The 26,517-nt window shown below is 41.4% G+C and overlaps 1 protein-coding gene across 6 annotated transcripts in view; it reads left to right on the top strand.

Annotated features, from left to right (window-relative positions):
• ELMO1 (engulfment and cell motility 1) overlaps positions 1 to 26,517 on the top strand; it is a 526,001-nt gene that overhangs the window by 280,003 nt on the left and 219,481 nt on the right. For all 6 annotated transcript variants that reach the window (XM_025464640.3, XM_049093811.1, XM_049093813.1 and 3 more), the window contains one exon: positions 10,314 to 10,422. In XM_025464640.3, coding sequence (XP_025320425.1) covers positions 10,314 to 10,422 — 109 coding nt within the window. The remainder of the gene's footprint in view (positions 1 to 10,313; positions 10,423 to 26,517) is intronic.

Raw genomic sequence — 26,517 nt, 5'->3', positions numbered from 1 at the left:
ACTTCCTTGTAAAAAATGCAAACAGAAGTAGATAAAAGTAGATAAAAGAGAGACATAGCAAGTGAAAGCCTGTCCACCCTCCAAATCTCATCCCCTTGCATCTTCCAAATAGATTACAAGCCCTTAAAGATGGTATTTGGTTCATATATGTATTTTTAGCAACTAGCAAGTCCTTAACAATGAATGCTTAAAGAAATACTTGTTGGAAAAAAAAAAAAAGAAATAATTGTTGAGTGAATGAATGAATGAGTGAATGAATCAAAGGGTGGGGGCTAGAATTCATATGACAGATTTGGGAAGTACAGTACCTTGCTTTTCAAAATGTGGTTCTCTGACCAGCAGCATCAGCATTTCCTGAGATTTTCCCAGGCTCCTGGGATCAAGTCCCACATCAGGCTCTCCTTAGGGAGCCTGCTTCTCCCTCTGCCTGTCTCTACCTCTCTCTGTGTGTCTCTCATGAATAAATAAATAAAATCTTTAAAATACATATATAATATAATGATAATATAATAAATACATATTAATATACAATCATATATAATATAGTAGACATTATATATGTATATAATATAATTAATACAGGATATTAAATATGTTTCATGTTAATATGATAATATAGAACTATTATAATTAATATAATGAATGCTGTTATATTTGTATATTTAATATAATTATATATTAATATAATTAATCAATATAATAATACAGATGTGAATTTTCACAAATAAATGCAAGGAAGCGTGTGTGATTTGCCTTTAAGCAGTGTGCAGTGGAGCCCTTCCTCATCAGTGGATACTGAGGGCTTTGTAAGGACCTCATGCTTTACTCTTCTCTCAGACTGCATGTAGTTGTCCTTGGGTGTCCTGTAGGACTATTATCCTGGGCCATTTCTGAACCTCTGGTGCCTCTGTCTGGTCAGCCCTCCACCCCAGCTTGGAGATAGAAATATTTTGTGCCACCCAAGAAGCAGTTCAAACCATTGCACAGAAGTTTTTTGTTTTTTTGTTTTGTTTTGTTTTTTATGATAGGCACACAGTGAGAGAGAGAGAGAGAGAGAGAGAGGCAGAGACATAGGCAGAGGGAAAAGCAGGCTCCATGCACTGGGAGCCCGATGTGGGATTCGACCCCTGGTCTCCAGGATCGCGCCCTGGGCCAAAGGCAGGCGCTAAACCGCAGCGCCACCCAGGGATCCCCTGCACAGAAGTTTTGAATCTTGCCTGTAGACTCACGATGCCAGCGCATCCCATTTAACGGATAGACAGCAGATGCAGTTCTCAAGCTGCAAGGCATGGTTTCCTCATCTGTAACATCAAGCCTGCTTGATGGCTTGTGGGGACCAAATGAGTTAAACACTTGAGAGTTTGCACATGATCATCAGTCCATCTGTATTCACGCTTTCTTAAATTGAGGTGAAATTCACGTAACATAAACCATTTCAAAGTGAATTATTCAGTGACATTTAGTACACTCACATGTTGTGCAAATGCTACCCTCTATATGGTTGCAAGACGTTAATTATCGTCATCCCCAAAGGAAACCCCATCTCCATTAAGCAATCGCGCCCCATTTCTCTCCCCAGCCCCTGGCAACTACCAAATCCGCATCCTCTATGGATTTGAACTCATTAATGATATTTTTCATTAGTCACAGAAAAATATCAGAACCGTCAGATTTATTTATTTCTGCTTTTCATGTCTTTAAAAGCAAGAGGTTTGTTTGATAATGATGGAAAATGAGAATATAGACGTGGCATAACTTTAAATTAGTGACTGGTAAAGTGTGGTCCCAAACTAGCAGCATCCACAGTCTCTGGGAACTTGTTGGAAATGCAGATTCTTGGGTCTACTGCAGAACAACTGAATTATAACTCTGGGGTCGGAGCCCAACAATCTGTGGTTTTAATAAGCTTCCAGATGATTCTAGCACAAGCTCATGTTAGAAAACCATGGCTTTAAATAAACAAGATGTTACCTCTCTAAGCATGTAGTGATGCCTGCAGGTGCTGGCCACGCCTGCACCATCCTTGGGCCCAGGAGGACATGTCCTGGCCTGAGAGGAGGTCTTGTAGCTGTTTCTGTGATGTAGGCATCAGCAGGGGAGTCACTCCATCTGGCCTCTGACCTTTGAAGAGTCAACAGAGCCCATGTCTCAGCTTCCCTCAGTGACAACAGAGTCACTATGCAGTTATAGACTCACATCATCCCTGCTCTTACGTAATCTTTCCCTCTTGGTGTTGCCCAACTCCATACCCCCAGGGAGGACTTCTCAGCAGAGCTTGGCTCTGATTGCTTGGTGTGCTCCACACATCCTGCGTTGGTTGCACTACATCAAAGTGCAGGCAGCGCTTCTTTTTGGTTGATTAATGTTCAATTTGAGGTCTATTATGAACCTCCAGGCTTTAATTACTACACCATTACCCAGTCAATTCCTTGCCATTTTATATTTATGGCTTTTATTATGCCTCTGTATGTGCAATTGCCTAATTTCATTCTGGAAGGATTTCACCTCATTAGCTGGGTTTTATACCATTCTTCTCATTTGTCCAGATTGTTATTTATCTCAGTTCGCCGTGTACGCTTTCTACTTTGTTTTCTTCACTAATCGGACCTCTTATACATTCTTTCTCTTCTTTTCCTGGGATGCATTGTTCTTTTGCCCTTGGCAACAGCTCTTGAAGTCTTTGCATACTCTGCGCTGGGTGTTCCCAGAGCCACACTCTTAACTCAGTCTTTCCATTGCAGCCGCTTGGTGTCATTGGCCTTGTCCAAAGGCTTTGAGGCCTGTCCTTTAGCCCTGGACATACCATGGGCAGTTTTATTATCCGATTTATTTCTTCCTCCACCGAACTTCTGTATGTGTAATTGCAAGGTGCTTTTTTTTTTTTTTTTTTTTGAGTATACTGCTAAACATATGTTTGAAATGGTCTCTAAAATTCTTTGTAACATGCCTTCCCTCAATCCCTTCAGCCTCTCAGGGGTATCTATGGTTTAGTTTGCCTGCTTGCGTATTTTGTTCATTTCCACCCCAGGCCTGCCAAATCAGACTCTGTGGGAGCAGCCCCCCGGTCTGTGTCTCTGGCAATCCCTCGGATGATTCAGATGCCTACTCAAGTTTGAGAACCACTGTTCCAAAGAGATGCTGAAAGAACCTTATGAACCCTATCTAAGTGAGAAATAATATTTATCCCACCGAGCCCTTCCTTTGCCAAAAAGCAAGATTAATAATCACTATAGCAGTTTTGTTTTCTGTTACGTGTGTGTGTTTTTTTTAACAGCTTTGCCCTAGAATTATAAGAATATTTCAGTAAAGCGAAGACTAATACCCTGGAACAAGAGCTCATGTAATTATTGATAGCAATAGGAGATCAATCACCTCTACCACTGAGTGTTTTAGAAGTCTTAGGCACTAAGGAGATCTTCACCTTCCACTTTTTCTCAGTAATCTGTACAACCCTTGTGGATAGGTGTTCCTGTCCCCATTTTTGTAGGGGAAAACTAAGGTTAAGGAACGTGCAGAAAGTCACCAAGCCTGTTAGAAGTAGATCAAGGAAAATCCTTTCTGTTCAGAGCCATAGAGGTATCTACGCATCTGTTAGGGATGAGTCCCATGGTAGGGACTTCCCCGAGCCAAACTTTGCTACTGTTTCATCCTCCGCTTTTTCAGTAGGAGCATGTGTAGTATGTTTTGATAGGAATCGGTAAGTAGGAACATGTGCTCTGCTGTGGGGCCACCTAAGTTCCTGTGTGGGGCCTGTTTCCGTACTATGTGATATTGGGCAAATGAGACAACATCTCTTTGCCTCAGTTTCTCCATTTGTGAAGTGGGATGGTGCAAGTATTTCTGTAATGTAATAGAATGTATCCCTTCAGTGAGACCATCAGTGAAAGTGCTTAGAACGAGGCCTGGGAAATAAATGTTCTCAGTAAATATTAGCTGCTGCTTGTCTTTCTCTGCCCTCTTGTCTGCACCTTTAAAGCTTTCTCTTTTAGGTACGTTTACTCTGGGGCCTCACTTCCCTTATCTGTAGAATGGGGGTGGTGGATCAGGTGGCTGAGCAGCTGGGATTCTGACTTGTTCTGGTTTGTTTTCCTGCTTGGCATGCTTTCTATAATTGTAATGTTCTTTGTTCTCTGCCCATTTGAAATCATCTTATTAGGGTTCAGCATGTTTGTTTGATTTTATGGACTTGCTCAAAATTCATGATCACAATTAAGCTCTTGTGCAGCCCCCTTGAGGCCGCTCAGTGTACTTTCTAATGCTTCTCTCTGGCTTCCTGGGACCAATCACCATTAGCACTTGGTACCATATCAGTACCAAGGGGAAACGCAGGAGAAGTGTTCCCTCCTGGCTCCCAAGTTGCTGTGAGAGGACCTGAAGCTGGGCTTACACTCTGACCTCAGAAGAGGTCTGGGTCTTGGTGATGGGATCTAAGGGCTAATGGGCCATTCTGGGGTGTTTATGATCCTGTTACTAATGTGAGTTACTTCTATGTTGCAGAGGGAACTTCATGGATACAAATGAGGTTTTTTTGTTTTAGTTGTTGGTTTAACATAGGAGAAGATTGGCACTTCCTCTGGTGGGTCAGGAGACAGATTTTAACAGAGCCTGTAAGGTTGACAAGACCCTGAGGATATGTGTCCTGGCGTGGCCATAATGGTTTAGCATTGAGACTTGTTGCCAAAATCATCAGACTGTGACTTATTCTTCAGGGTCCTTGCTCATTCTTGCACTTGTACCACCACATCCTCCTGTGGAAGACTCCTGCTTGATTCTGAGTCCATGGGGCTTCCTATCTGCATTTTGGTGTAAGCAAGTGGTTATATGGTTATATGGTTCTCCTGCTACAATGATGTGAGAACCTCTGGCTTATGTTCATGTGTCCCCGAGAGAGCCAGCCTCACTGCAGTCATGATTTTGTTTTAGTTGCTGGTAAGAGCATCATGTGGATGGCAGCTGAGGGGTCACACAGGAATAAGAAGAGGAAGGGCAGTAAAGAGATAGTAAACCACGAGTAGATCAGACCTGTTTTGGGCACTTGGCCTTTGTTTTGTGATTGCACCACAGTCCTGGGAAGTGAGCTTTCTGTAACTTCTGTATGTCTCACAGAGATGGAATGCCTTGTACAAGTTAAACTAGTTTTGCTCAGACTCTGTACGTTTGATGGTTTTCCTAGCAGCCTTGAATTAGAATCGGAGCAAGATGGACAATCCCTTCTCTTTGGAGAGAACGCAGTCCATGTTCACACATTGTCTTGGGTGGCCTGTGAAGAGCCCACTGTGCTTCATCTGACTCTGAGAGTCACAGCAGCATATGAAAGAAGGCTTCATGGGTGAGAGAGGTAGTGGAAGGAACCCTTAAGGCTCTCACTCCAGGTTTGGCTGTGGGGAAAACAGAATGTATTGAGCTCACCCTAGAAGAGAACTCTAAAGAAAGTGGAGGCAAATGGGTCAGGGGTAACCAGCTGAGTAAGTCAGCAATGTGATGCTGAGGCCAAGGGTGGCCCCAGGAGCCAGAGAAGGGGCGAGTGCTAGAGTGTGGCCAGCCTTCTATTTAGCACTTAAACGCTCAAGCCAAATAGGTTCATGATCTGAACCAATGGAGAAGAGAAAATGCAGAGCTCTCAAGATGGGTACTTAAAAATTTAGAGACGTAAAGTCTGTGAGCTACTCCATGCAGCACTGGGTCACTCACCTTGAGTAATTGTTGCTGATCTTCAGGGGATGAATGAGATGACAGAGAACCTTGTATTTTTGTCTAGGAGGAGCAGGGATTTATAGACCCACTTCAGTGAGATAGAAGAAATTGATCAAAGTTCCTTAACCTCTTTAGTCATGAAATCCATTGGGGTTTATGACAGCATGTATGTGGAGGCCATCTTCACAGGTAGAGATTTGGAAATGGAAGACTTCACAATGAAACTCTATGACTGACCTAGGCTTGCTCTGTGATCTAAGCAAGTCAACTCTTCCTCTTGTGCCAAGAACTTAAAGAGAATAATAGTAATACCTTCCTTATCAATCTTATGGACTTGCTGGGGGATCAATTGATAGAAGTTATGTAAATATACCCTGCAAACCAGAAAGTATTTAAAATACAGTTTGTGCTTAATATGGCACAAGTATCTGGTGTTTTATTTTTACAAGACACGTAGACAATAACAACTTCTTTTGGGGTATGGCACATTCTAGGATGAGTGATAATAGCAGGCTTTTGTGCTCCATCCATCATGGTCTCTGTTCCAGTATGTTTAGTCTTAAAATTAAAGAGTGAGGAAAGAATGAAGATGGAAAATATGCCTTGGTATATTTTCAAATGGAACTTTTCAGAATGTCTCTTGTGAACATGGTTAATACCAGAATGTTGGGATTGAATATAGATAGATCAGCGCATTAAATTTAAAACAAAAAGCTACTGTCTAGTTTAAGAATTATCTCTCACTCTAGTAATACTTTATTAGTAATGTTCATAATCATAGTCTTTTCTGAATATTTCTGCAGAAATGTGGATCTTAAAATCCACACAGGTAACTTTAAAGACTTGTGTCTGCCTTGTCTAAAAGACACTGCTCAAGAAGGAGGGTTTATTTTTCTTTAGGTGGGTAAATATGATAAGACGGATGGTACATTAAAGAGTAAAGAGAAGGGCTTCTCAGAGCTGATTTACATATTGATTACTTAAATTACTCCTTAATTTAGTGCCTGCTAATAAACAGTGCCTTGGAAATGTTTCCGGAACATTTATTGGCTGCAGTAATTCTATCTTCAGTGTATGCAGATCACATCCTCATTAAATATTGATGTGCTCATGAAATGTTAATAGAATGTTAATGTGAAATGCAGGGGAATGTCCTCAGTGGGAGCTGGGAGCTGGCTGGAAACTACCTGTCTTCCGTCTTTTCTTTATATTCTGTTGTCTTCTTGCTCTGTTGTTTCCATTCATTCCCCTGTCACCAGGAGATCGGGATTTGCTCCTTGATACATGTCTAACTGTTCCAGATACAAAATTTTTAAAACAGAAAAATTCACTGTTTGATGGGGATTTAGCTGTTCTCCCCTCCTGCCTTCCTGAACCGGAATTCCTGATTAGAATGAGAAGGAATTCCCTTAACTGGAAAGGGGGGATTCAGGGTCAACCTAATGAGTCCTTGCACTCAGGTAGATTGCCCAGAAGAGACTTCGAGAAGGGAATGAATGAGCCTTTCGAAGACTCTTTACCACTGGTCTTCCTTGCTTGGATGGAGGAGGGGTTTGGTTGGAGTTGATGTTCAGCTTTCTCAGAGAAAAAAAAAAAAAAAAAATCGACTCCTAGCATGTAGACCCAAAGGGACCACTGGGAAGAATTTTCATCATAAATCCCAAGGACAATAAAGGTTATGCTCATGATGATATTCAATACATAATTATTTATGAGAGCATATGTTCCAGACTGTTGGAGAGTCTTACAAAACGGTGTGGTTCATCAACTTCTTGGACAATCATGACGAAGGGAAAAGTGGTGATGGTGGAGGCTCTGAAAACTGTGCGTGGCACATCGAGTGGAAGGGGAGATTGAAAATGCAAACCATGTTGTGACTGTGCCTAGGTTTTAATGCAATGCTTGCAGAAATACCTCCAAATGGTTGGTTTGTTATTGGGGTGCCATCAGCACATAGAATAATATATGTACATACAGATGTGTTATAGTGTTTGTGCAGAAAATAATTTGGAGCACGTTTTTATTAGAATCTGGCTCCTTTGGTTTTATTTATTTTTTTTTAAGATTTTATTTATTTATTCATGAGAGACACACCGAGAGAGGCAGAGACACAGGCAGAGGGAGAAGCAGGCTCCATGCAGGGGAGTCCAACGCAGGACTGGATCCCGGGACTCCAGGATCACACTGGGCTGCAGGCGGCGCTAAACCGCTGCACCACCGGGGCTGCCCACCCCTTTGGTTTTAAAGAGTGCACCTGGTGTGCAGCTCCCTTACATCACTTTGCTGTTAGAACCTGACCGGGGGGGCGGGGAAAGAACCTGTCCGTATCAGTAAGATAGCACTTCACACTTACTTTTCCTTCTTCCCCCTTTCTTCTCTCCTTCCAAGTATTCTTTCTTTCCTCTTGCTTTTCTAAAAGCCTTTCCATCCTTCTCCTGTTCATTCCTTGCCTGCCTCTCCTTCCCTATGACTCCATGCTAGGTGCCCCATGCAGGCCCAGTCTGAGCCACCCTTGTCTCTGCCAGGGATGCTGCCCAGGGCCTGCTTGCTTGCTTGCTTGCTTGCTTGCTTTTCTTTTTTCTTCCTTTCCTTTCCTTTCCTTTCCTTTCCTTTCCTTTCCTCTCCTCTCCTCTCCTCTCCTCTCCTCTCCTCTCCTCTCCTCTCCTCTCCTCTCCTCTCCTCTCCTCTCTTCTATCCATTCTCTGTACTCCCAGATATTTTCAAAACAAATCAGGCTGTGTCACTCATGTCACTTGCCTGCCTAAACCTCGTGGTTAGCATCTCTAGGTCTTAGGGTGACACCTCATGGAAACCCCGGGGCAGGGGCCCTGGCTCACCTCTGCTCCCTGCACTCGGGCTCTTGCAACCCAAAGTGTTGCCTTGCACAACCCCATATCCCTTCACATTATAGATTAGGTGGTGTGCTGGCCTGTCCCAGACACATCCTGCTCAACTCAGGGTCACTGTCCTCGATCCCTACATTCTTCCTTCCGGACTTTGACATGGCAACCTCTTTCTCTTCCTGGATTCCCAACAGTCACTTGGTTATCAAAACTCTGCTCCTCAGGCCTTTCCTGTTGCTCTTTTAGCACCTCAGCTAGTTATTTTTTTTCCCCATAGCACCTGTGATAAACTGTAATTACCTATTTTTTCATTTGTCTTCCTCAGTTAGAATGACTGCTCCACGAGGAGTCTCTACTTTGTGGAGCATCTTCCTGATAGATAATGGGTACTCCATGACTGTTATTGATGGAATGAAGAAAACACTATGTCCACCACTGAAGAGTTCATAGTCTAGGGGGTAAAACAGCATAGGTTTTTGCACAGCATTTGTGTAGATGCTATTGGGAGACACGCACCTACTCAGGATGGTATAGCTCTTGAGAGGAGGTAGCAGACAACTGTATTCGAGATGGCTCCAGAGATGCATAAGCTGGTGATTCCTTTTGTCAACATATGAATTTGAAGTTTAATAATTGTAAAACACAGTTCTATTGCTTTTACTTTTGTTTCATCCATGTGTGCAATAGTTCCCTTAATTGTGGTAGCAACATTTCAGACAATCTTAAGGATAGAGGAGAATTTATTGGACCAACCAAAGAGTTTTCAGAAGAAGGATTTGAGCAGATAAACTGTAAGGACAGGGAAGCAGCTTTGCTCTAGGAACAAGTGGGACCAGCCATTCAGGTGCTGCCAGGGCTCCCATTGCCTTCCCTCTCTGCTTTCCTTTGCATTTGGGCTTGTTTTTTTTTTTTGTTGTTGTTGTTTTGTTTTGCTTTTTAAAATTTTATTGCAGGCTTGCATTCAGGTAGCTCTTGTGCTCATACCTCTTGGGTACTGTCAGCACAATTGGGCCATTTTATTTTCTCTTTTTGTATGATAAATCTCAGGGACTAACTCTGGTTGGTTCTGTTTGTGTCACATGTCCCTTAGGCATGCTCTGGTCAATTAATGCCAGGGCTTGGGGCTCCTGGATGGCTCAGTCAGTTCAGCATCCGACTAATTTCAGTCATGTCATGATCTCAGGGTCATGAGATTGAGCCCCATGTCAGGCTCCAAGCTGGGTGTGAAGCCTGCTTAAGATTCTCTCTCTCCCTCTGCCTCCCATTCCCTACTGACTCTCCCTCTCTCTTTCTCTCAAAAACAACAACAAAAAAGTTTTAAACTAATGCCAGGGGTGAGATCCTGTAAGAACATGGACCCACCCATGTGGGAGATACATGATTAAAATGTAGGAGTTGAAAGTGCAATGAACTGCTCTCTCCAGAAAGGGGAAGATGTGACTGGAGAGGGGCAGGAGGGAGCAGTCTTACCACTTCAGTAACAGGTTTTTATTGTCCTGGTTTGAAAAACTCTCCATCCATCGGCACTTCTGCGCAAGTATAACCGATGAGCAAAAATACCCTCTTAGAGGGTGGAAAGTTTTAGGAGATTTGGAAAGCATAAGAGTTTTACATGCTCTATACTGAGAATATACTCAGAGTATAATTTTGTTTTGGCCCTAAGCCTGACTTTGGTAATCTCAAGTGGATCTATGTCTCTTTTACCACAAAGCCAGTGTTTTTGATGTTTTCCACAAACTGACATCCCGTTCTGACCTGTTCCCTTTCTACTTGCAGATTGTGCTTGAGAATAGTAGCCGGGAAGATAAGCACGAATGTCCCTTTGGCCGCAGTAGCATAGAGCTGACCAAGATGCTGTGTGAGATCCTAAAAGTGGGCGAGCTGCGTAAGTAACACTTGTTTCCCACACGGGCATGACGCTTGGCAGGCACCCAGCTTCCAGGGTTGTGCCTGGACTGACACAAAGAATTCTCGAGGTGCTATGCATGGGCAACCCCCGTGGACCTAGCATTCTTTGGTTCAGGTTTGCAGTGTATGTGTTTCTGCATGTCTGTCCTGGGAGTAAGCATTATTAAAAACTACAAGAATGGAAAAATTTGCAGGTATTATGACTGACTTTCAGATATTATAAACATGAAAAGATATTAAAACAGCCCTACCTATAGTAATCTGTTAAGGAAAAAGATCAATGGATTTCTTTTTTAAAATTCCAGTTTTTAACCTAACAGTAGATCATTTTCTTTTCTTTCTTTTGAAACGATTTTTCTCTCTAAAGAGAAATTGAATACCTTATTAAAATTCTCTTGCTCCCAGTATCTCACTTGTTTAGAATGCTTTCTCTAAGAAAGAAGGAATTATAGAAGAAAATGGGTAGCTGATCATGACAAATGTGGTCAGAGATATGCTCATTGCTCTTTTTCCTACGTATATTACAAAATTTAGGAGAGGACACCCAGATAAAGGGGGTATGATAATTTTCCTGCCTTGTGCTCATTGGTATAATTTGAGTTGAACCTGTTGCGATGAATCTGATTTAACTTGGCCTGCAGTCATTGTCAACACTGAGCCTCCTTCAAGTGGCTGGCTTCCATTCCCTCCAACATCTCTAGAACTGACACACATATAAATCTTCCCTTGTAGGCTTAATAACACGGGTGCCAGAGAAAGACTGTTCATACCACAGAGATGTTGGGTGTATAGTGGTGTTGTGAAGGCATAAATATTCAGTTACCTGCTTGGAGCTTAAAATAATGGTCTGAAATGATTAATGGAAAGGAATCCGATGATTACATTGGAAGAGGGGGTTATGCTTTATTTACCTGACTATAGGTCCTGCTCAGGTAAACTAGAAAATGGAGAACTTCATAAGGAAAAACTAACAATTTGAGTCTGTTTGATCAAACCCAGCAAACGCTGTCCTCCAGTGTGGGTAGACGGGGGAAAGGAAGCAAAAACTGATATGGAACCGCCAAGAAAGTTCATTACCTAGGAGCCCAAATTAGGGCATCTTTGTATTAGAAGAGTAGCAGCCTGACCTGAGAGATTTCTTTATCAGTCTGCTCGGGTTCATGGATCACCAAGGTTAATTCAGTTTACCTGCATCCTTGACCTGAGTTCTCCCTCCTACTCTCCGTCAGACTAATTTGATGAGATTTACATCTGCTGCCTAGCTTACTGTTTATTTGGTTGAAGGATTAAAGTCCTGAATCAAGCAAATCCTACTGAATTCCTCAGTCTGATAACTGTGTTTCATGTTTATCTCAATTTTATGGGGGGACCTGCAGGAAACCACCTGCTAAGAAGCATTACAAGACCGTCTAGGATTTTTAGAGACTGGACAACAGTCAGGCTGTCCCTGGCTGGGGCTTGTCGTGTGTTTGTTATTGTCCCCATCCTTGTGGCCTGCTTGGGCTATCAGTTCTCATCTTGTTGGCAGCAGCAAGTGTAATCTTTTGTGCTTCACCACGACACCCAGCCTCTGCTCTTTTCCTTTGCCCAGCCGACATGTATCTGTCACACTAAAAGTTAACCCAGAACAAAGATGCAGGGGAGTGGAGGGAGGATGCTGGCACTACAGGGGAGCTGGGTTCTGTCTCTACCATATAGGACCTTTGTGTCCTTGGGTAACGTGCCTGCAAACTTCATTGTGTTATTACAACTCCACATTTCCCCCAGAAGTAGATTGGTAATATTTGGGGTGATGGTATGGGTAGTTGTATTCATTTTTGGCTTAGTCGCTGGTAAGGGCTCTGGGAACAGAGCGTATTCAGCCTAGGGAGACTACCTTGGAAAAGATGGCTAAGTTCTAGGCTTTGGGCAGGGCAGATGTGGATCTGATTCAGACCCTCGTCCATGTCAGTGGGGCCCTACTCGGTGGGCAGGGGCTGGGGGTGGGGTAGGCGTGGCAACGAGAGTCTGAGCAGACAGTGCTGTTCAGGTGAATGTCTTCAGGTGAATGTCAGCTCTGTGCTTCCTGGGTAGGAGGGTGATGGTGGTGATACAGAATAGGGACTGACCTCTGGCTGGTGCCAGGCAGCCCTCCCCGACTGTTGAGGACCCGGTATGAAGCCAGGAACGAGGACAGAGCCCCATTCCTGGGGGCTGAGATAAAGAGTGGAGATGAAAGCAAACACCTTGGGGATCTCACCTGGGGTGCCCCAGAGGCTGTTCTTGCACTATATATTATTCCATATCTCACCTTCTGCTGCAGAGAGGGCTCCAGCCTTCTACTACAGCTCATTTAGTACCTAGTCAGTCCCATCTCTGCAGCGAGGTTGGGCTTTGTCTCCTAGGGCCTGGCATACTCATGGCAAGCTCCCTTCATCCCAGATGACAAATGCATGTATTTATCTGTTTAATAAAAATCTATTGATTACTTACAGTGTGCCAGGGACTATGATGGACAATACAGATGCAAAAGTGAATCAGATATGGCCCCTGTCCCCCAGAAGCCTGCACTTGAGAAAGTGTAAGAATGATTTGGGACCAATATCTTCTACCATAAGTTATAAATGATTGCATATTTATTTTAAATGCCCATTATCTATTCTAAGGCATAATTTTTCCAATATTCTGAGAGTTTGAGTTTTCCGGTTGGCCTATTACTTGCATGGTAAAGGTCACTCTGGACGTTTGGCAAGGCTTACAGAGGACTCCACATTTCTGCAGTCTACATGCCCAAATGAGTTATTCTCTGCTCATAAAATATTAAAGGATCGCTACATTCTGATTGAATGCTAGACATCAAATGATAAAACACCCTGTAGTAAGAGGAAAATTGCTTTTTAATAGATTGCCTTTTGCCCATTGCCATATTAAATAAGTTACTAATATGGAAAACAAATCTGAGTGCACCCTGATGTTGAGGGAAATATCTGTTTTTCTTCTGAGGAAAATTAGCTTCACGTACAAATCCGTCTTCCTTTGGTCTATTTGGTCTGCTTTTGGTCTGCTTTTCTCTGTTTTTAAGTTCACAGTCCTTCTCAGATTTGTGTCAATAATCGACCTAGAAGATCATGGTTGTGCTAGATCTATAAGCAAGAGCAGAGATCAAAGAAATACCAATTAAAAATCTAACTGATTGAGGGAAAGGACATATACAAAAGTAGAAAGATTCCGTTTTCTACAATTGCTTTGTCTTGTAATTTAACTTACCATCTTTTGAGGAAACCCACTTCTGAAATACTGGTTATATTTTGGTGTCCAGAGCACACATATTAATATTCAATTAAATTACTGATACTAAATATTTATGCATAGTGTTTTTAAAAAGTAGTCTTAAAAACACTATTTTTCTGCTTCCCAATTATTAACATTGCAGGAGGCAAATGTTTCATAGTGTGGTATAAACAACAATATCTGATAATGTATATGCTTAGAGCACTTTATCAAGGTAATTTAATTGAAGCCTATTACACCCCCAGGAGTTAATCAAGATCAATAGCTTCTATGTTTATTAATGAAGACAAGACTTAACACTTACTGCATATTGTCTGGGATCACTGAGCTCAAATCAGTGTTCAGGAAGCCCAAAGAATAGTGTAGAAAGAAGCAGAAAAGTGGAGTGGTTGCATTTCGGCACCTGGATGACCCGTCCTTGAATCACAGATCAGCTACCTAATTGGACGCCTTGGACACATATTTCCTCTCTGTTCTGAGCTTCTGCTTCCTTATCTCTTTGTAAAGATAATCCTGCTGGACACAGTTGTTGGGAGGATTAAATGAAATAATGGGTGCTTTTTTTGTTACAAGATAGATGGTTTCTTTTGCGAGTGATAGAATCTGACTTCCCATAAGCAGACTGCAGGTTACACGACGGCGGAAGGAGAATGCTCTGATTTAAGTAACAGCTGGGACCAGGATTTGGAACAATGACTCTTGTTTCTTCACTCTCTACATTCTGACAAAAATTATTCTTTGTAATCTGCTTTGTCCATGAGGCCCTTTTGAGAGCAAGACACTTGTTTTCCCTTAGTTTCAATTTTAAAAATCACAAAGAATACCTATGGACCTGAATATGGTCATAGATCCCCATAGCATGGGTAATATAATTAATTGGCAGCCCGAGTTCAAAGAACAGGATTGAAGTAGAACGAAGAGCAAGTCTTTAGAAGAAGTATATTTGTGTGTGTATGGAGGGTCAGAGTATGGGACAGAAGAAGGGAGGCATGTCACAGACAAATGCAAAGATCTTTGCTATAGATGTGAAGTCCTTAGGCAGATACCTCACTCTTACCTAAGGCTAAAAAGTAGTGACTATTGTTTGTGTTATTATAGCACTGCCCCTAAAACTGTAAGTTGTTGAAGGATAAAAGGAAAACTTGATTTCTGACACAATAGCTTACTTACGGGATGCCTGGGTGGCTCAGTGGTTGAGCATCTGCCTTCAGCTCAGGACATGATCCTGGGTCTGGGGATCGAGTCCCACATCAGGCTTCCTACGAGGAGTCTGCTTCTCCCTCTGTCAATGTCTCTGCCTCTCTCTTTCTGTCTCTCTCCTTAATAAAGAAATAAAATCTTAAAAAAAAAAAAAACCACACACACAATAGCTTACTTACTTACCTTTTGGATACGTAGCATCTCATCTCATATTTCAGTATCTAGTAGAGCTAGGATACTAATTTTTGTCTCTCATTCATTATTCATTTATTCAGTATTTACAGGGCTTCTTTTCTTTTTTTTTTTTTTTTTTTTTTTTTTTTTTTTAAATTTTTATTTATTTATGATAGTCACACAGAGAGAGAGAGAGAGAGAGAGAGGCAGAGATATAGGCAGAGGGAGAAGCAGGCTCCATGCACCGGGAGCCTGACGTGGGATTCGATCCCGGGTCTCCAGGATCGCGCCCTGGGCCAAAGGCAGGCGCCAAACCGCTGCGCCACCCAGGGATCCCCAGGGCTTCTTTTCTATGAGTCAGGATCTAATCCCTGATGACATGGACGTAGAACACACACTCCTACCTCAAGCAGCCTACCTGCTGACTGCAGGGTCCTTCACAGAAACAAATAATTAGAAAATACATTGTCATTTAGAACATTGCATTTAAATTATGTTAGTGTCACTAGGAGGCAGTGGTTGGTTCTTTCTGCTCACAGGAAGTTGGACAGGCTAAGGAAGGGACAGTCTTTGGAGGTGTGACACAGAAAAGGAGATACTTGAGTATGTGGAATCAAGACATGAAAAGAATAACCAGGTAAGCACAGGTATGTGTATGGTGGGCAGCGGCGGTTAAAAATTCCAGGCAGTGAGATGTAGGTGAAAAAGAGTTGGAGGTTCAGATAATTCTGGTTCCATGCAACTAAAGCAGATAGCTTGAGGGGGCAAGTGGAGGAGATGCTAATAGAAAAAGCAAGAGTTAAATCATAAAGAGTTGCCACACAGAGGAGCTTGGATTTTACAAGCCACGGACATCGATAGAAGGATTTTTAATGCTCTAGTCCTGGGCATAAAATTCTAGAATTAGATTATGTCTTCTGGCTATGACAAGAACTCGTGAGTGTGATAATGTACGGGGCCAGGACCAGGGACAGGCTTATCTCACTCTAGCCCCAGCCCAGTCAGGATAGCAGTTAGGAGGTTTCAGCTGCAAGTGATAGAAATCCCGACTCAAAATGGCTTATGTAAGAAGAACCTTTATTGAATATTGTAATTGCAGAGTTAGATTAAGTCCTAGAGATGGTTAATTTAAATGTTCAGTAATGTCATTAAGGACCCAAATCCTTTCTACCTTTTGGTTCTCTTATCCTTGATGTATAAGATTTGTCCTTAGGCAGCAAAATGGTGATATCATCACATGGTCCAGAGGAACAAGAAGCTGTTTCTTCTAGATGTGTGGAAATGTTTCCAAAAGTCCATCAGCAGAATTTCTCTCATGTCTCATGAGCTAACATCATGGCCTGTGCCTATGCCTAACCGAGTCACTGATAAGGGGAACAGGATCAGTCACTAGCTGCTCCTTAGACTGGGCATGAAACCAGCCTTCCTTAAGTATATGACCACAGGATGATCTCGGTAGCTAAAGAAAACTGAGGTTCTGTTCAGATAGGAAAAATAGCTACTTGCAGCCCTTAATTCTGTCCCTTTACTTGCAAAGCTCTCTTCTGCATTTTCCTTACTGCTGGAGAAAACTATGACAAATTGAAGTCAGATTACAGCCCTCTGTCATTCTGCCTTTACTGGGAATTGGGGGCTGCATTAGTATTTTTTTTAATGTAACAATATCAAAGGTTGCGGAAAAATGGCAATTGGGGTTTGATTATAATGTATTTCATTTCTCATCACTAAGATGCTAGGGCTCCACCACCTTACTTTCCCCTAGCAAATGTGTATTTTTCACGTCCTCAATTATGCTTTTGTATGTGGGTTATTCTCTGGTGTATTTTGAAGGGCAGAGCGGACGTACATTTGTGATTAAAGTTTTCATATTTCCCTGAAATGGTTTTGCCATCTTCACCTATTTGACTATATATAATTAGATTAAAATTTAATAACTACTTCTCTGTTTTGAAAAAACAAGAGTGAAATCTACATCACACACTATGAAAATACACAGCATTTCCTTACTTTGTCTTTCAGTGGTAATATTTATTATAACACACCAGTGGTGCTGAGTGAAACACCTTGTATAATTCATCACCCAGACACCTCTGCTTTAGCAAGTAAAAATAACACAGATGAGCAATCTGAAGAACTTTTTGGAGTACAGCAGCAATTAGAATAGACACTTAACTCTGGGACATTGGTGTTTTTGTACTTTGAGAAGTACCATCCATCACTTTCATTCTTAGAACATTCTGGCTGAAGAAAACTCAAGAAAAGTAGTTTTTAACAGTTAAGCCCCTTAAGGGACTCCCCCCCCCCTTTCCTAATACTAGCTTATACCCATGCTCAATGGAAAGTTGAAGCCTCTCAGATCTTGACTCTGTCTTGAATCTTCACTTTTAACTTCTGCTTTCATATTACTTTAACCTTAAGCTTAACATAAAAATAAACAAAAATAGATAAAATGAATGTTCGAGGCCTGAGCCTATATTGAGAAGATTATATCCACTTTTGGCCCAAATTAAAAATGTCAGGAGGAGAGAGTATAAAAGTCTATTGAGAGTAGGGTTTACAATAATTATAAAGCTGGTATCAGGATTTATAGTAGTAGTATCACAAGACAGGAGGGCCCAATATAAGATTCTTGCATTCAGAATCAGAAGTGGTTGGTAATTGGCATAGCTGATCTAAGGAAGGGCTTTTGTCAAGATGGTTAGTCATCTTGCTCCTTAGTCTCCCATTTGTAACCTGGGGATGTCATCACCACCACCACCACCACCACCACTACCATCATCATCATTCTCAGCTCAGAATTAGATGAAGAAATATAGGTTAGAGTGTTTTTTTAACTGTAAAATGCCCTATTTGTGAAGGAGATAACTGCTGAAATATGCACCGATTTAGAGACACCGAGATGTATCTCATCCTGTAGCAAAGTCAACTCTGTGCATTTAGTGACTGCCTTAAGAATTTGAAGTTCTGTGGCGATTTGTTGGTGTTTCAGAAGGCAGTACTTGTAGATACTTCTAAAATCATAGGGTAATCCTTATCACCATAGAAAGTGATTGCTGAGAGAAATTATACTTGGCAATTTAAAAAAGAATATCTCAAGCACATTTCAATTACAAATGGATGAAAATAATTCATATTTAATCATAGGCATTTTTAGCACTTACTCCTGTTTACATCATTTCTGGGAAGATAAGTAGCTGGGAATGACCAGCATCCATTTCTATAATCTCTCTGAGGTTATAGATTGAGAGGTGAGCCTGGGAGGTTTGCCCAACCTCATAAAGAAGGGAGACAGACACAGAGAAAGAACACAGATGCCCACTGTCTTCCTTCCAGCCATATAGCAATACTTTTCCACCAGCTTCATCTCAAACATCAGGTTTGGATGACCATTTTGATTCCTCTTCTGAGTGGGTGCTATCGAACACTAATATTCATCAATATTATTTCTCCTTGATCTGGGTGACACAGACAAATAGACGTATAGTTCATTGAAAAAAAAAAGTAATTTAAATTATAGATAATGAAACTATCTATCTAGAAACTCCTGAAGGAGCAAAGGAAAAGGTATTCGAATTAATATAGTTCAGAAGAGTAGCTGCTTAGTGGGTAACAGAAAATTGGTAGCCATTCCATGTATCAGCAGTAATTAGTTAATTATAAAATGGATACAAAAGATTCTTTTTAGTAGTGTCCATACAAATGTAAACTGCTTCAGATTAATCCTAATGGAAAACATCTCAGACTTATATGTGAAGAAAGCTGTAAGACTTCACTAAGATATTCAAGTTTTAAATAAATAAATAAGTGAATGTTTTATTCCTGGTAAGAATACATCCATATTGTGGTAAAGATGTGAGTTCCTCCAAATCAGTGCATCGGCTCATATATCATTCCAGAGTGCCAAAGGAAACAGAGATGGAAACTCCACAGAATGCTTGTGGGGTTCATTTGGAAGAATAAGGAAGGGAAATTGGCAAGAAAGGACTGATAAGGAGAATAGTGAAAAGTGAATGGATATAAAATTATATTCCTTTTTTAAAAACGTTTTTTGCAAGGAAGTCCAAAGAACTCATTCATATACAATTTTCACCCAGGTTTACCTATTGTGTTAATATTTTCCATATTTGCTTTTTCATTCTCTTTCTACACGCAGGCACATGCATGCAGCCCCAGACACACATTCACATGTCTTGTTATTAAAATATGAAAACTTTTTATGACAAGAAAAAACTTAAATATAATTTGAAGAAAAAGAAGTGAATAAAAATTATTTTAAATTGGATCCAGGGCAGCCCGGGTGGCTGAGCGGTTGAGCACCTGCCTTCGGCCAAGGGCATGATCCTGGAGACCTGGGATGAGTCCCACGTCCGGCTCCCTGCATGGAGCCTGCTTCTCCCTTTGCCTGTGTCTCTGCCTCTCTTTCTCTCTGTGTGTCTTTCATGAATGAATAAATAAAATCTTAAAAAAAAAATAAATAAATTGGATCCAGCTCTAGCTGTATCCTAGGTGGAGCAAAGGTACTGGGAGCCCTGCCTAGCAGGAGGCTTCGCAAGAGAGCTGCGGGGGGCGGTGGGGGGGAAGTTTCTGGGGGCTGCAGGGTGAGGCATCATCATGGAAGCAGTGTTGGGAGCCTGGCTTAGAATACTCAACTGCCGGAAGTCTGAGAGAGGCTTGCTGCTACCGGACAGCCACCTAGTGCAGGTCAGGGGTGTGTGTGCTGATGAAATCTATGCCCACCTTTCCTTCTGTTCTTTTGCAGCACTATGGATGTGGCTTACCTAGAATCCAGTAGTTATATGCATGAGAAACTATGGATTTCAGGACATGCAGCTTCCTATATAAATTAAAACATTATAAAGAAGACATAAAAGTAACAGGATACCTGTAGATGAAAGAAGCCATTTGCATGAATGATACCTTCACTTCTCATCTATTAAATCACTCTAGATTTAAAGTTAGTAGTCTCACCCCCAAAATGTAAAATGTAAAACTACCTTTCCCTAGTTCTATATCCTGGGCTTGGGCCCACAAGCTCTTTTCCCAAAGCAATAGTTTAATCAGCCTCCTCAGCTTTTATTGTAGGATTGTAATATACCGGGCCACAAGTTGAAAGGTCCTAGCATGCTGTAAAAGTAGAATAGTAATTTGGAAAGGTAGCATGAAATTAGAAAGTGTAAGCAGAGGGCCCAAAGATTCAAATACATGGTAAAGTAGGATAAAGTGGACCGCAAAGAATTAAAATGACAGCAATCAGAATGCCCAACTGCACTGAAATAGTGGTGAAATGCTATCCTGTGAGGATTTTAAAATCAAAATACCTGAGTTAAAACGAAAACACACAAAACTAAGAAGCATGTTCCCAGCTTTGGTCTTTAACTCACTTCCCACAGAGGTGTTTCCTCCCTTCAAGGGAGTCCCCAGTGGTTGGGAGGGCATCAGAGGACAGGACACATTAGGATGCCTTTTACAACCTCTCATCCTTTGGGTGGAGAGGTTTTCCTAGTGGTTAGAGTAGATTAGGAGGTAGGTGCCAATGGAGTCTCCCAGCCCTGGGCACTTGAATTTCAATAAAAAACCACTTGCTAATTTATGGGAAGTCTGGGTGGCTCAGTTGGTTAAGTGTCCGACTCTTGATTTCAGCTCAGGTCATGATCTCAGGGTGGTAAGATCAAGCCCTGCATAGGCACTGAGTGTGGAGCCTGCTTAAGATTCTCTCTCTCCCTCTCCTGTGCCTCAACACCCACAGCCCCCCCACTCATATGCACCTTTGCTCTCTCTCATTAAAAAAAAGCAACAGCTAAAACATTTGCTGATTTAAAGATAAGTAGAAAGAATTTATTTTTAAAAATGTAAATGATCACTGCCATTTTTAGATGCCTTCTACATGGCAGGTGATTCCCTGAGGTCAGTACGTTGCTAACCCTTTTAACATCTTCATTTACAGACCAGGGGTCCGGGCCTTTCACAGAGGTTAAGTAGACTGGGGTCACACAGGCAATTAGATACAGTTAGCTGTTGTGGGATGCTGTTGTGCTCTTTACTCTTAACTGTTACACAATCCTGTAAACCACTGCTTTCAGTTTTTAAAATGTCTTGTCTTCCTCACAGACTATAAGCTCCCTGAGCACTAGACTCAGAATTTATCCATTTCGCACCCTACCCTGTAGTCCAGTGCTTTACATATCATGTGCACGTAATAAGTATTTATTGCATGAATAGAGTAGCTTTCTATTTGCTTTAGGGTCAGTTGCAAAAATATTTTTTCAGACATCACTAAATTTTTTATGAACTTTCCGTTTTACCCTGAAACCTTGCAAACAGCATTTTTTTAAAATAAAGTGAGAATGAGTTATACAAAAGGGTGCCTCCTCAGTCCTCCCCCTTTTCTTCCTCCTCAGGATAATTTAGTGAGAAGGCCTACTGAGTCCAAATTTGAATCAGAAAATATCAACACTACAGTATGTTCCCCAAAGAGGAAAAAAATGATCTATTTTCAATCTTGTGTTTCAGAACACACAGCTGTGTGACTTCCTAATTTATTGTATTCCCAACTGCCTCCAGACAGCTCTCAGCTTGCAGTTGCTTTCCTAGCCACCACCCCCTGGATGTGGGAAATAGGGCGGACTTTAACCAGTCCAGAATGAGGATGCAGAGAAGCCCATGAGCTGCTCCTCCACAGGTGTGCCCAGCAGCTAGGACCTGAAAGGAGCCATGTTTCCTGGGATGGCTGCCTTGGGCCAGAAAGTAAGCTGTTGACTCCTTGTAGATCAATCCCAGCTGCACGTGTGCAGCTCTGGAGTGGGGTCATTCCTCTGCCTCTAGGGAGGAGGACACACAGTTTTGAATCCCAGCAGTCAAGCCCTATGTGGCTTCCCTTAATTTGGCTTTCCAAGGGTTTGGCCACGAGAACAGATTGCAGCTGTGGCCTGAGCATCTTTAGAAGTGTGAATCTTTTTTTTTTTTTTCTGAAGAAGCTATTTTGAGCTTTATAATTGCATATTTCATGTTTTTTCATAGAGTAAGGAGAATGACTTGCATTTTTTTAATAGATATCTGCTGGTTTTTTTTTTTTCTTTGCTCTTCTGTCTTGTATAACTTGGGCAGTGATTTCTGAATGTGGTGGCTGTGCATCAGATTCATTTGGGAGAGCTTCTGGGAAATATAAATTCCTGCCATGGAATCCAGAAATCAGTATATTTAATGAACTCGCCAATTCATTCTTAGGCAGCTGGCTCTCCTCTCCTAAGTTTGGGAATCTCTGTTGAACTCCTTCATGGTAATTTGGATTGTGGTTAAATGGCTACCTTTGGGGTGATAAGAGTGCTAGACTGAGCATTAGAAATCACAGATTCTAGTTCATTCTGGCTTCATTCTGACCAGCTCTAGATAAGTCTGTTCTCCTGTGTGGTGCCTTAGTTTCCTCTGGTATAAAACCATTAATGCCCAGGGGGCCACCAGCTCCGAAGCTGCTGTGCTAAACACAGTCCTTTTTATGTACCCAGGATAGTGACTCTAACCATGAAATAAGTTGACCAACACTTTGCCATCATCAGTTCTTGAGGGATATGTATAACCTAGGTTGGTGTTGGATTCTGTGCAAGAGAAATGCCCAAAGACCTTGTTAAGAGGGGTTCCTGGTGATGAGACCTGCAGCATGGACCGAGGACTTGTTTCCTGCCCTGCAGATATGACTGCTCTCACCTTCTGAGTGTAAAATTTAGTTTAATGTGATTTTCCCACTCTGAATTTTTTCCTCCTTTGAAATATCAACTTTATTGCCAGCAAAGAGTTCTTTGAGAAGAATCAAACCTTAATTTTGCCAGAACAGATAAAGGAAATGGCAAAAAGAAAAAAAAAATCCTCTGGCTTTATTCTTCCCTGCCTAGCTGTTTTCACACTGTCGTTTCCCACCTTGATTCTCTCGGCTGGGTTTGGTGGCTCTTGCCTCCCCGTCATGTGGCGGGGCTGTTGGCTCAAGCAGCTGCCTCTCCCCTCTTTACTTGGGAACAGGAGAGTTTAAATCATACTGAAACTTGGAAGAAGAAACAAGCCTAAATCCAAATGCTATTTAACATTTCTGCAAGTCATACCTATTCCCACCCCGACAAACACAGCTCTAATGGTTCTTTGGCTTTTATTGGCTATGTAATAGTTTCAGGAATTGCTTTGTACTGGAGCCCAGACGAGTCCAACCAAAGAGTGCACACACTTCATTTCCCATCTCTCCCTGCCCAAGTCAGAACTAATCCTGCTGCTTTTCTGTGTCATTAATGGTATCAGAGGAAAACCTCAAATTTAAGGCCTCGTGGGTTGACTGCTCCTGATCAGTTAAAGCGTTTTTGTCTGGGGTTAGGAATTTACCTTAGTGCATATACTTCAACGATTTTTCCTATTTGATTTTATTCTAAAAATGAGCTAATATCATCCTTGGCGCTTTGTCACCTGATTCTTTTCACTTAATGTGTTTATAGACCTCTTTCTAGTGAATTTATTCATTTGCAGTTTGTTCAAACTTTCAGTAGCTTAATAGTATTTCATTTCATATGCATATGGGCCACATTGTGGATATAGATATAAATAGTACCCATTTTATGAAAGTATGGGTCTTTTATCAACAGGCAGTTTCATTGCTTACAAATTTTTGTTTTTGTTACGAGCACCTGGATGAACATTTGCCCAGTAAATGTACTTAATTAACACATACTAATTAACAGTACTAGGGCTGTAGCAATGAGTAAAACAGAACACCGTCTCTTTCCTTAAGTTGCATATATTTATTTTACTTGGAGAAAAAAATAGTAAAGAGAGAAGCATGCCGCATGGTGGGAAGTGGAATGCAGAAAAATCAGAACAGAGAGGATGCGTGGCATTGCCTCATTGAAAGGTCTGTGTTTATCACAAACCTATGCATCTAGGGAGGGAGTGGGCCAAGATAGCATTGGGACAAGAGTTTTCTTGAAAGAGGGAATCGCAGTTTAAGTGCCTGGAGGCAGGGGTGTCCAATTTAGGAAGTGAAGAGCAAGGAGGACAATGTGATGGGAGCAGAGAGCACTAGGTGGGGAGTAGCAGGAGGTAAGGTGGGGTTGGAGAGTAGAGACATTCTCCACTGTAACAAATTTAGTATTTATTCTGAGTAAAAAGAAAAACCATGCAGTGGATTGAGCATATATGTGACATTATATAACCTACAATTTGAAAGAATCATTTGGGTGATCTGTAGATCATTAGACTATCCTACATGCCATGATGGTAAACAGGTTGAGGGGTCACGGTGATTGGAACCAGAGTGCTGGCAGTAGAAATACTGAAAACCGGTTGGATTCCAGATATATTTTAAAGGTAGAACCAAAAGGACTTCCTTGACAGATTGAACGTAGGTGGGAAATAGAGTTGAGAATGGGCAGCCGGAAGCATGGACTTGTCATTGAGATAGATGGAGAACATAAAAGACCAGTTTTGTTTCAGTTATGCTAATTTCGAGATGCCTTTTAGACGTGGAGTGGAGATGTTGATTTTATAGTTGGATATCAGGGGATGGTTCTGAGCCAGAGATTTACCTTTGGGCATTGTCAGCCTCGGAACTATTTATAGCGGAGGTTGGATGAGAGCATCCAAGAGGTTCCAGGGTTTAGCCATGAAATAGCCCAAAAGTTGCTGTTTGGGGAGAAGAGAAAGAACTGGGAGAGGAATCAAAGGGATGTAAGAAGAAAATCAAGAGAAAGTTCAGCTGGAAGTGAAGGAGAAGCTGCCTGTATGGAACGCTGCAGATGCTGGAAGTAAATGAGGATTGAGAATTGATCTTTGATTTTAGCAACGATCAGTAGAGGCCAGGGGTGACCTGAGCAAGAGCAGTTTCACTCAGGTGGTGGGGAGAGATCCTGACTGGAGGGGGTAAAGGCAAGTGAGGGTACAGAGATTAGGACGGTGAACACAGAGGAGTGACACACAGCATGGTCCGGGGTGTGCTGCGAGGGAGGTAGCGCAGAGTCAGCCTTCGGAAACCTTTGTAGCGCTTTGACATGGCCACGGCATTCAATTAATGAGCATTTTTCTAGTGATTAAGTTTTATTTTATTTTTCAGGAGGGTCTGTTTCCAGTCAGCAAATTAGAAGTGAAAAATGACCTGGTCCTTCACCTCGTAGTGTGAGAAGTACTGGTGTAGGTGACTGTTTAAAGGGGGTTTGCTTTAGAGCAGAGTAGAAAAATAAGGTGGAAGCTGGAGGGGAAGTTACAGTCAAATGAATTTTTTTTAAATGATGGTAGAAATTATAGGACGTTTATGTGCATATAGGAATGACTCAGTAGAGAGGGGGACAAGTGATGATGAAGGAGACCTATATTTCTATGGCTACATCTTTGCCTGCATCTTTAATAATTTCCTTAGTGAATGCCTCCTAATGGATCCTGAATCAAACAGTACATGCCTTTCATGGTTTTGTAATCCAATGTAATATATGTGCATCGTTGGAATATTTTTAAATGTGGAGAAGCAAAACTAATAAATCGTCCATTATCCTGCCACCAAGATAGGTTGGTTGGTAATTTTTTTCCCATAAAATGAGATTAAATTATATTGTTTGAAATACTCTGTTCTTTCCATTTAATATATTGTGACTGTCTTCCTACAGCAATAAATATATACTTATATCATTATTTAATGTCTGCTTAATATTTCATTGTGTGGATCAACCATAATTATTTTGACCAGACTCTTATTACGGGATATTTAGGGATGTTTTCATTTTTAGCCGAAATGGCTCTATGATGAACATCTTTGTAATTCCATCTGATTCTTTCCTCAGCATCAACTCTTAGAAGTTAAAGTTCTATGTCAAATGGTCTGAAATTGTAAAGCTTTTTATTCCTTTATAATTTACCCCTAGAAAGACTAAAGCATCTGCACTCCACTGAGCAGGCATGTAGATTTCAGGACAAGGTTAACACAATTTATTGAACTACTGAAAAAATTGGGAGTGGAGGAAGAAACCTGAGATGGGGAGATCTGGGGAGATGATATATAGGGAGACATTCAGACAGGTGGACACAGACCTAATAGATACAGACACGAGAGAGATTTATAGAGTTAGAAGTGATCGATATTTATTTATACCACAGCCATATTTATGACTTTCATGAGACCTAGGTGCTTTTGCCTTTGTGGATCCCTTCCTCTTTAAAATTGTACTAAAATTTATAGTTTTGACTGCATTGTTATAAAGATGAATATAATCCAGACTGGATTCATTATTATATATTCATTATTATCCTATTTATGGTTCTCTTCTGATTTTATTTTATTTCTTTAAAGATTTTATTTATTTATTCATGAGAAACAGAGAGAGAGAGGCAGAGACATAGACAGAGGGAAAAGCAGGTTCCCGGCAGGGAGCCTGATGTGGGACTTGATCTCTGGACTGAGGATCACGCC

The sequence above is a fragment of the Canis lupus genome, chromosome 14 (genome assembly GCF_003254725.2).
Source record: "Canis lupus dingo isolate Sandy chromosome 14, ASM325472v2, whole genome shotgun sequence".
Lineage (NCBI taxonomy): Eukaryota > Metazoa > Chordata > Mammalia > Carnivora > Canidae > Canis > Canis lupus.
Note: the sequence above shows the minus strand (reverse complement) of the source record. Positions and strands in the feature narration are given on the sequence as shown.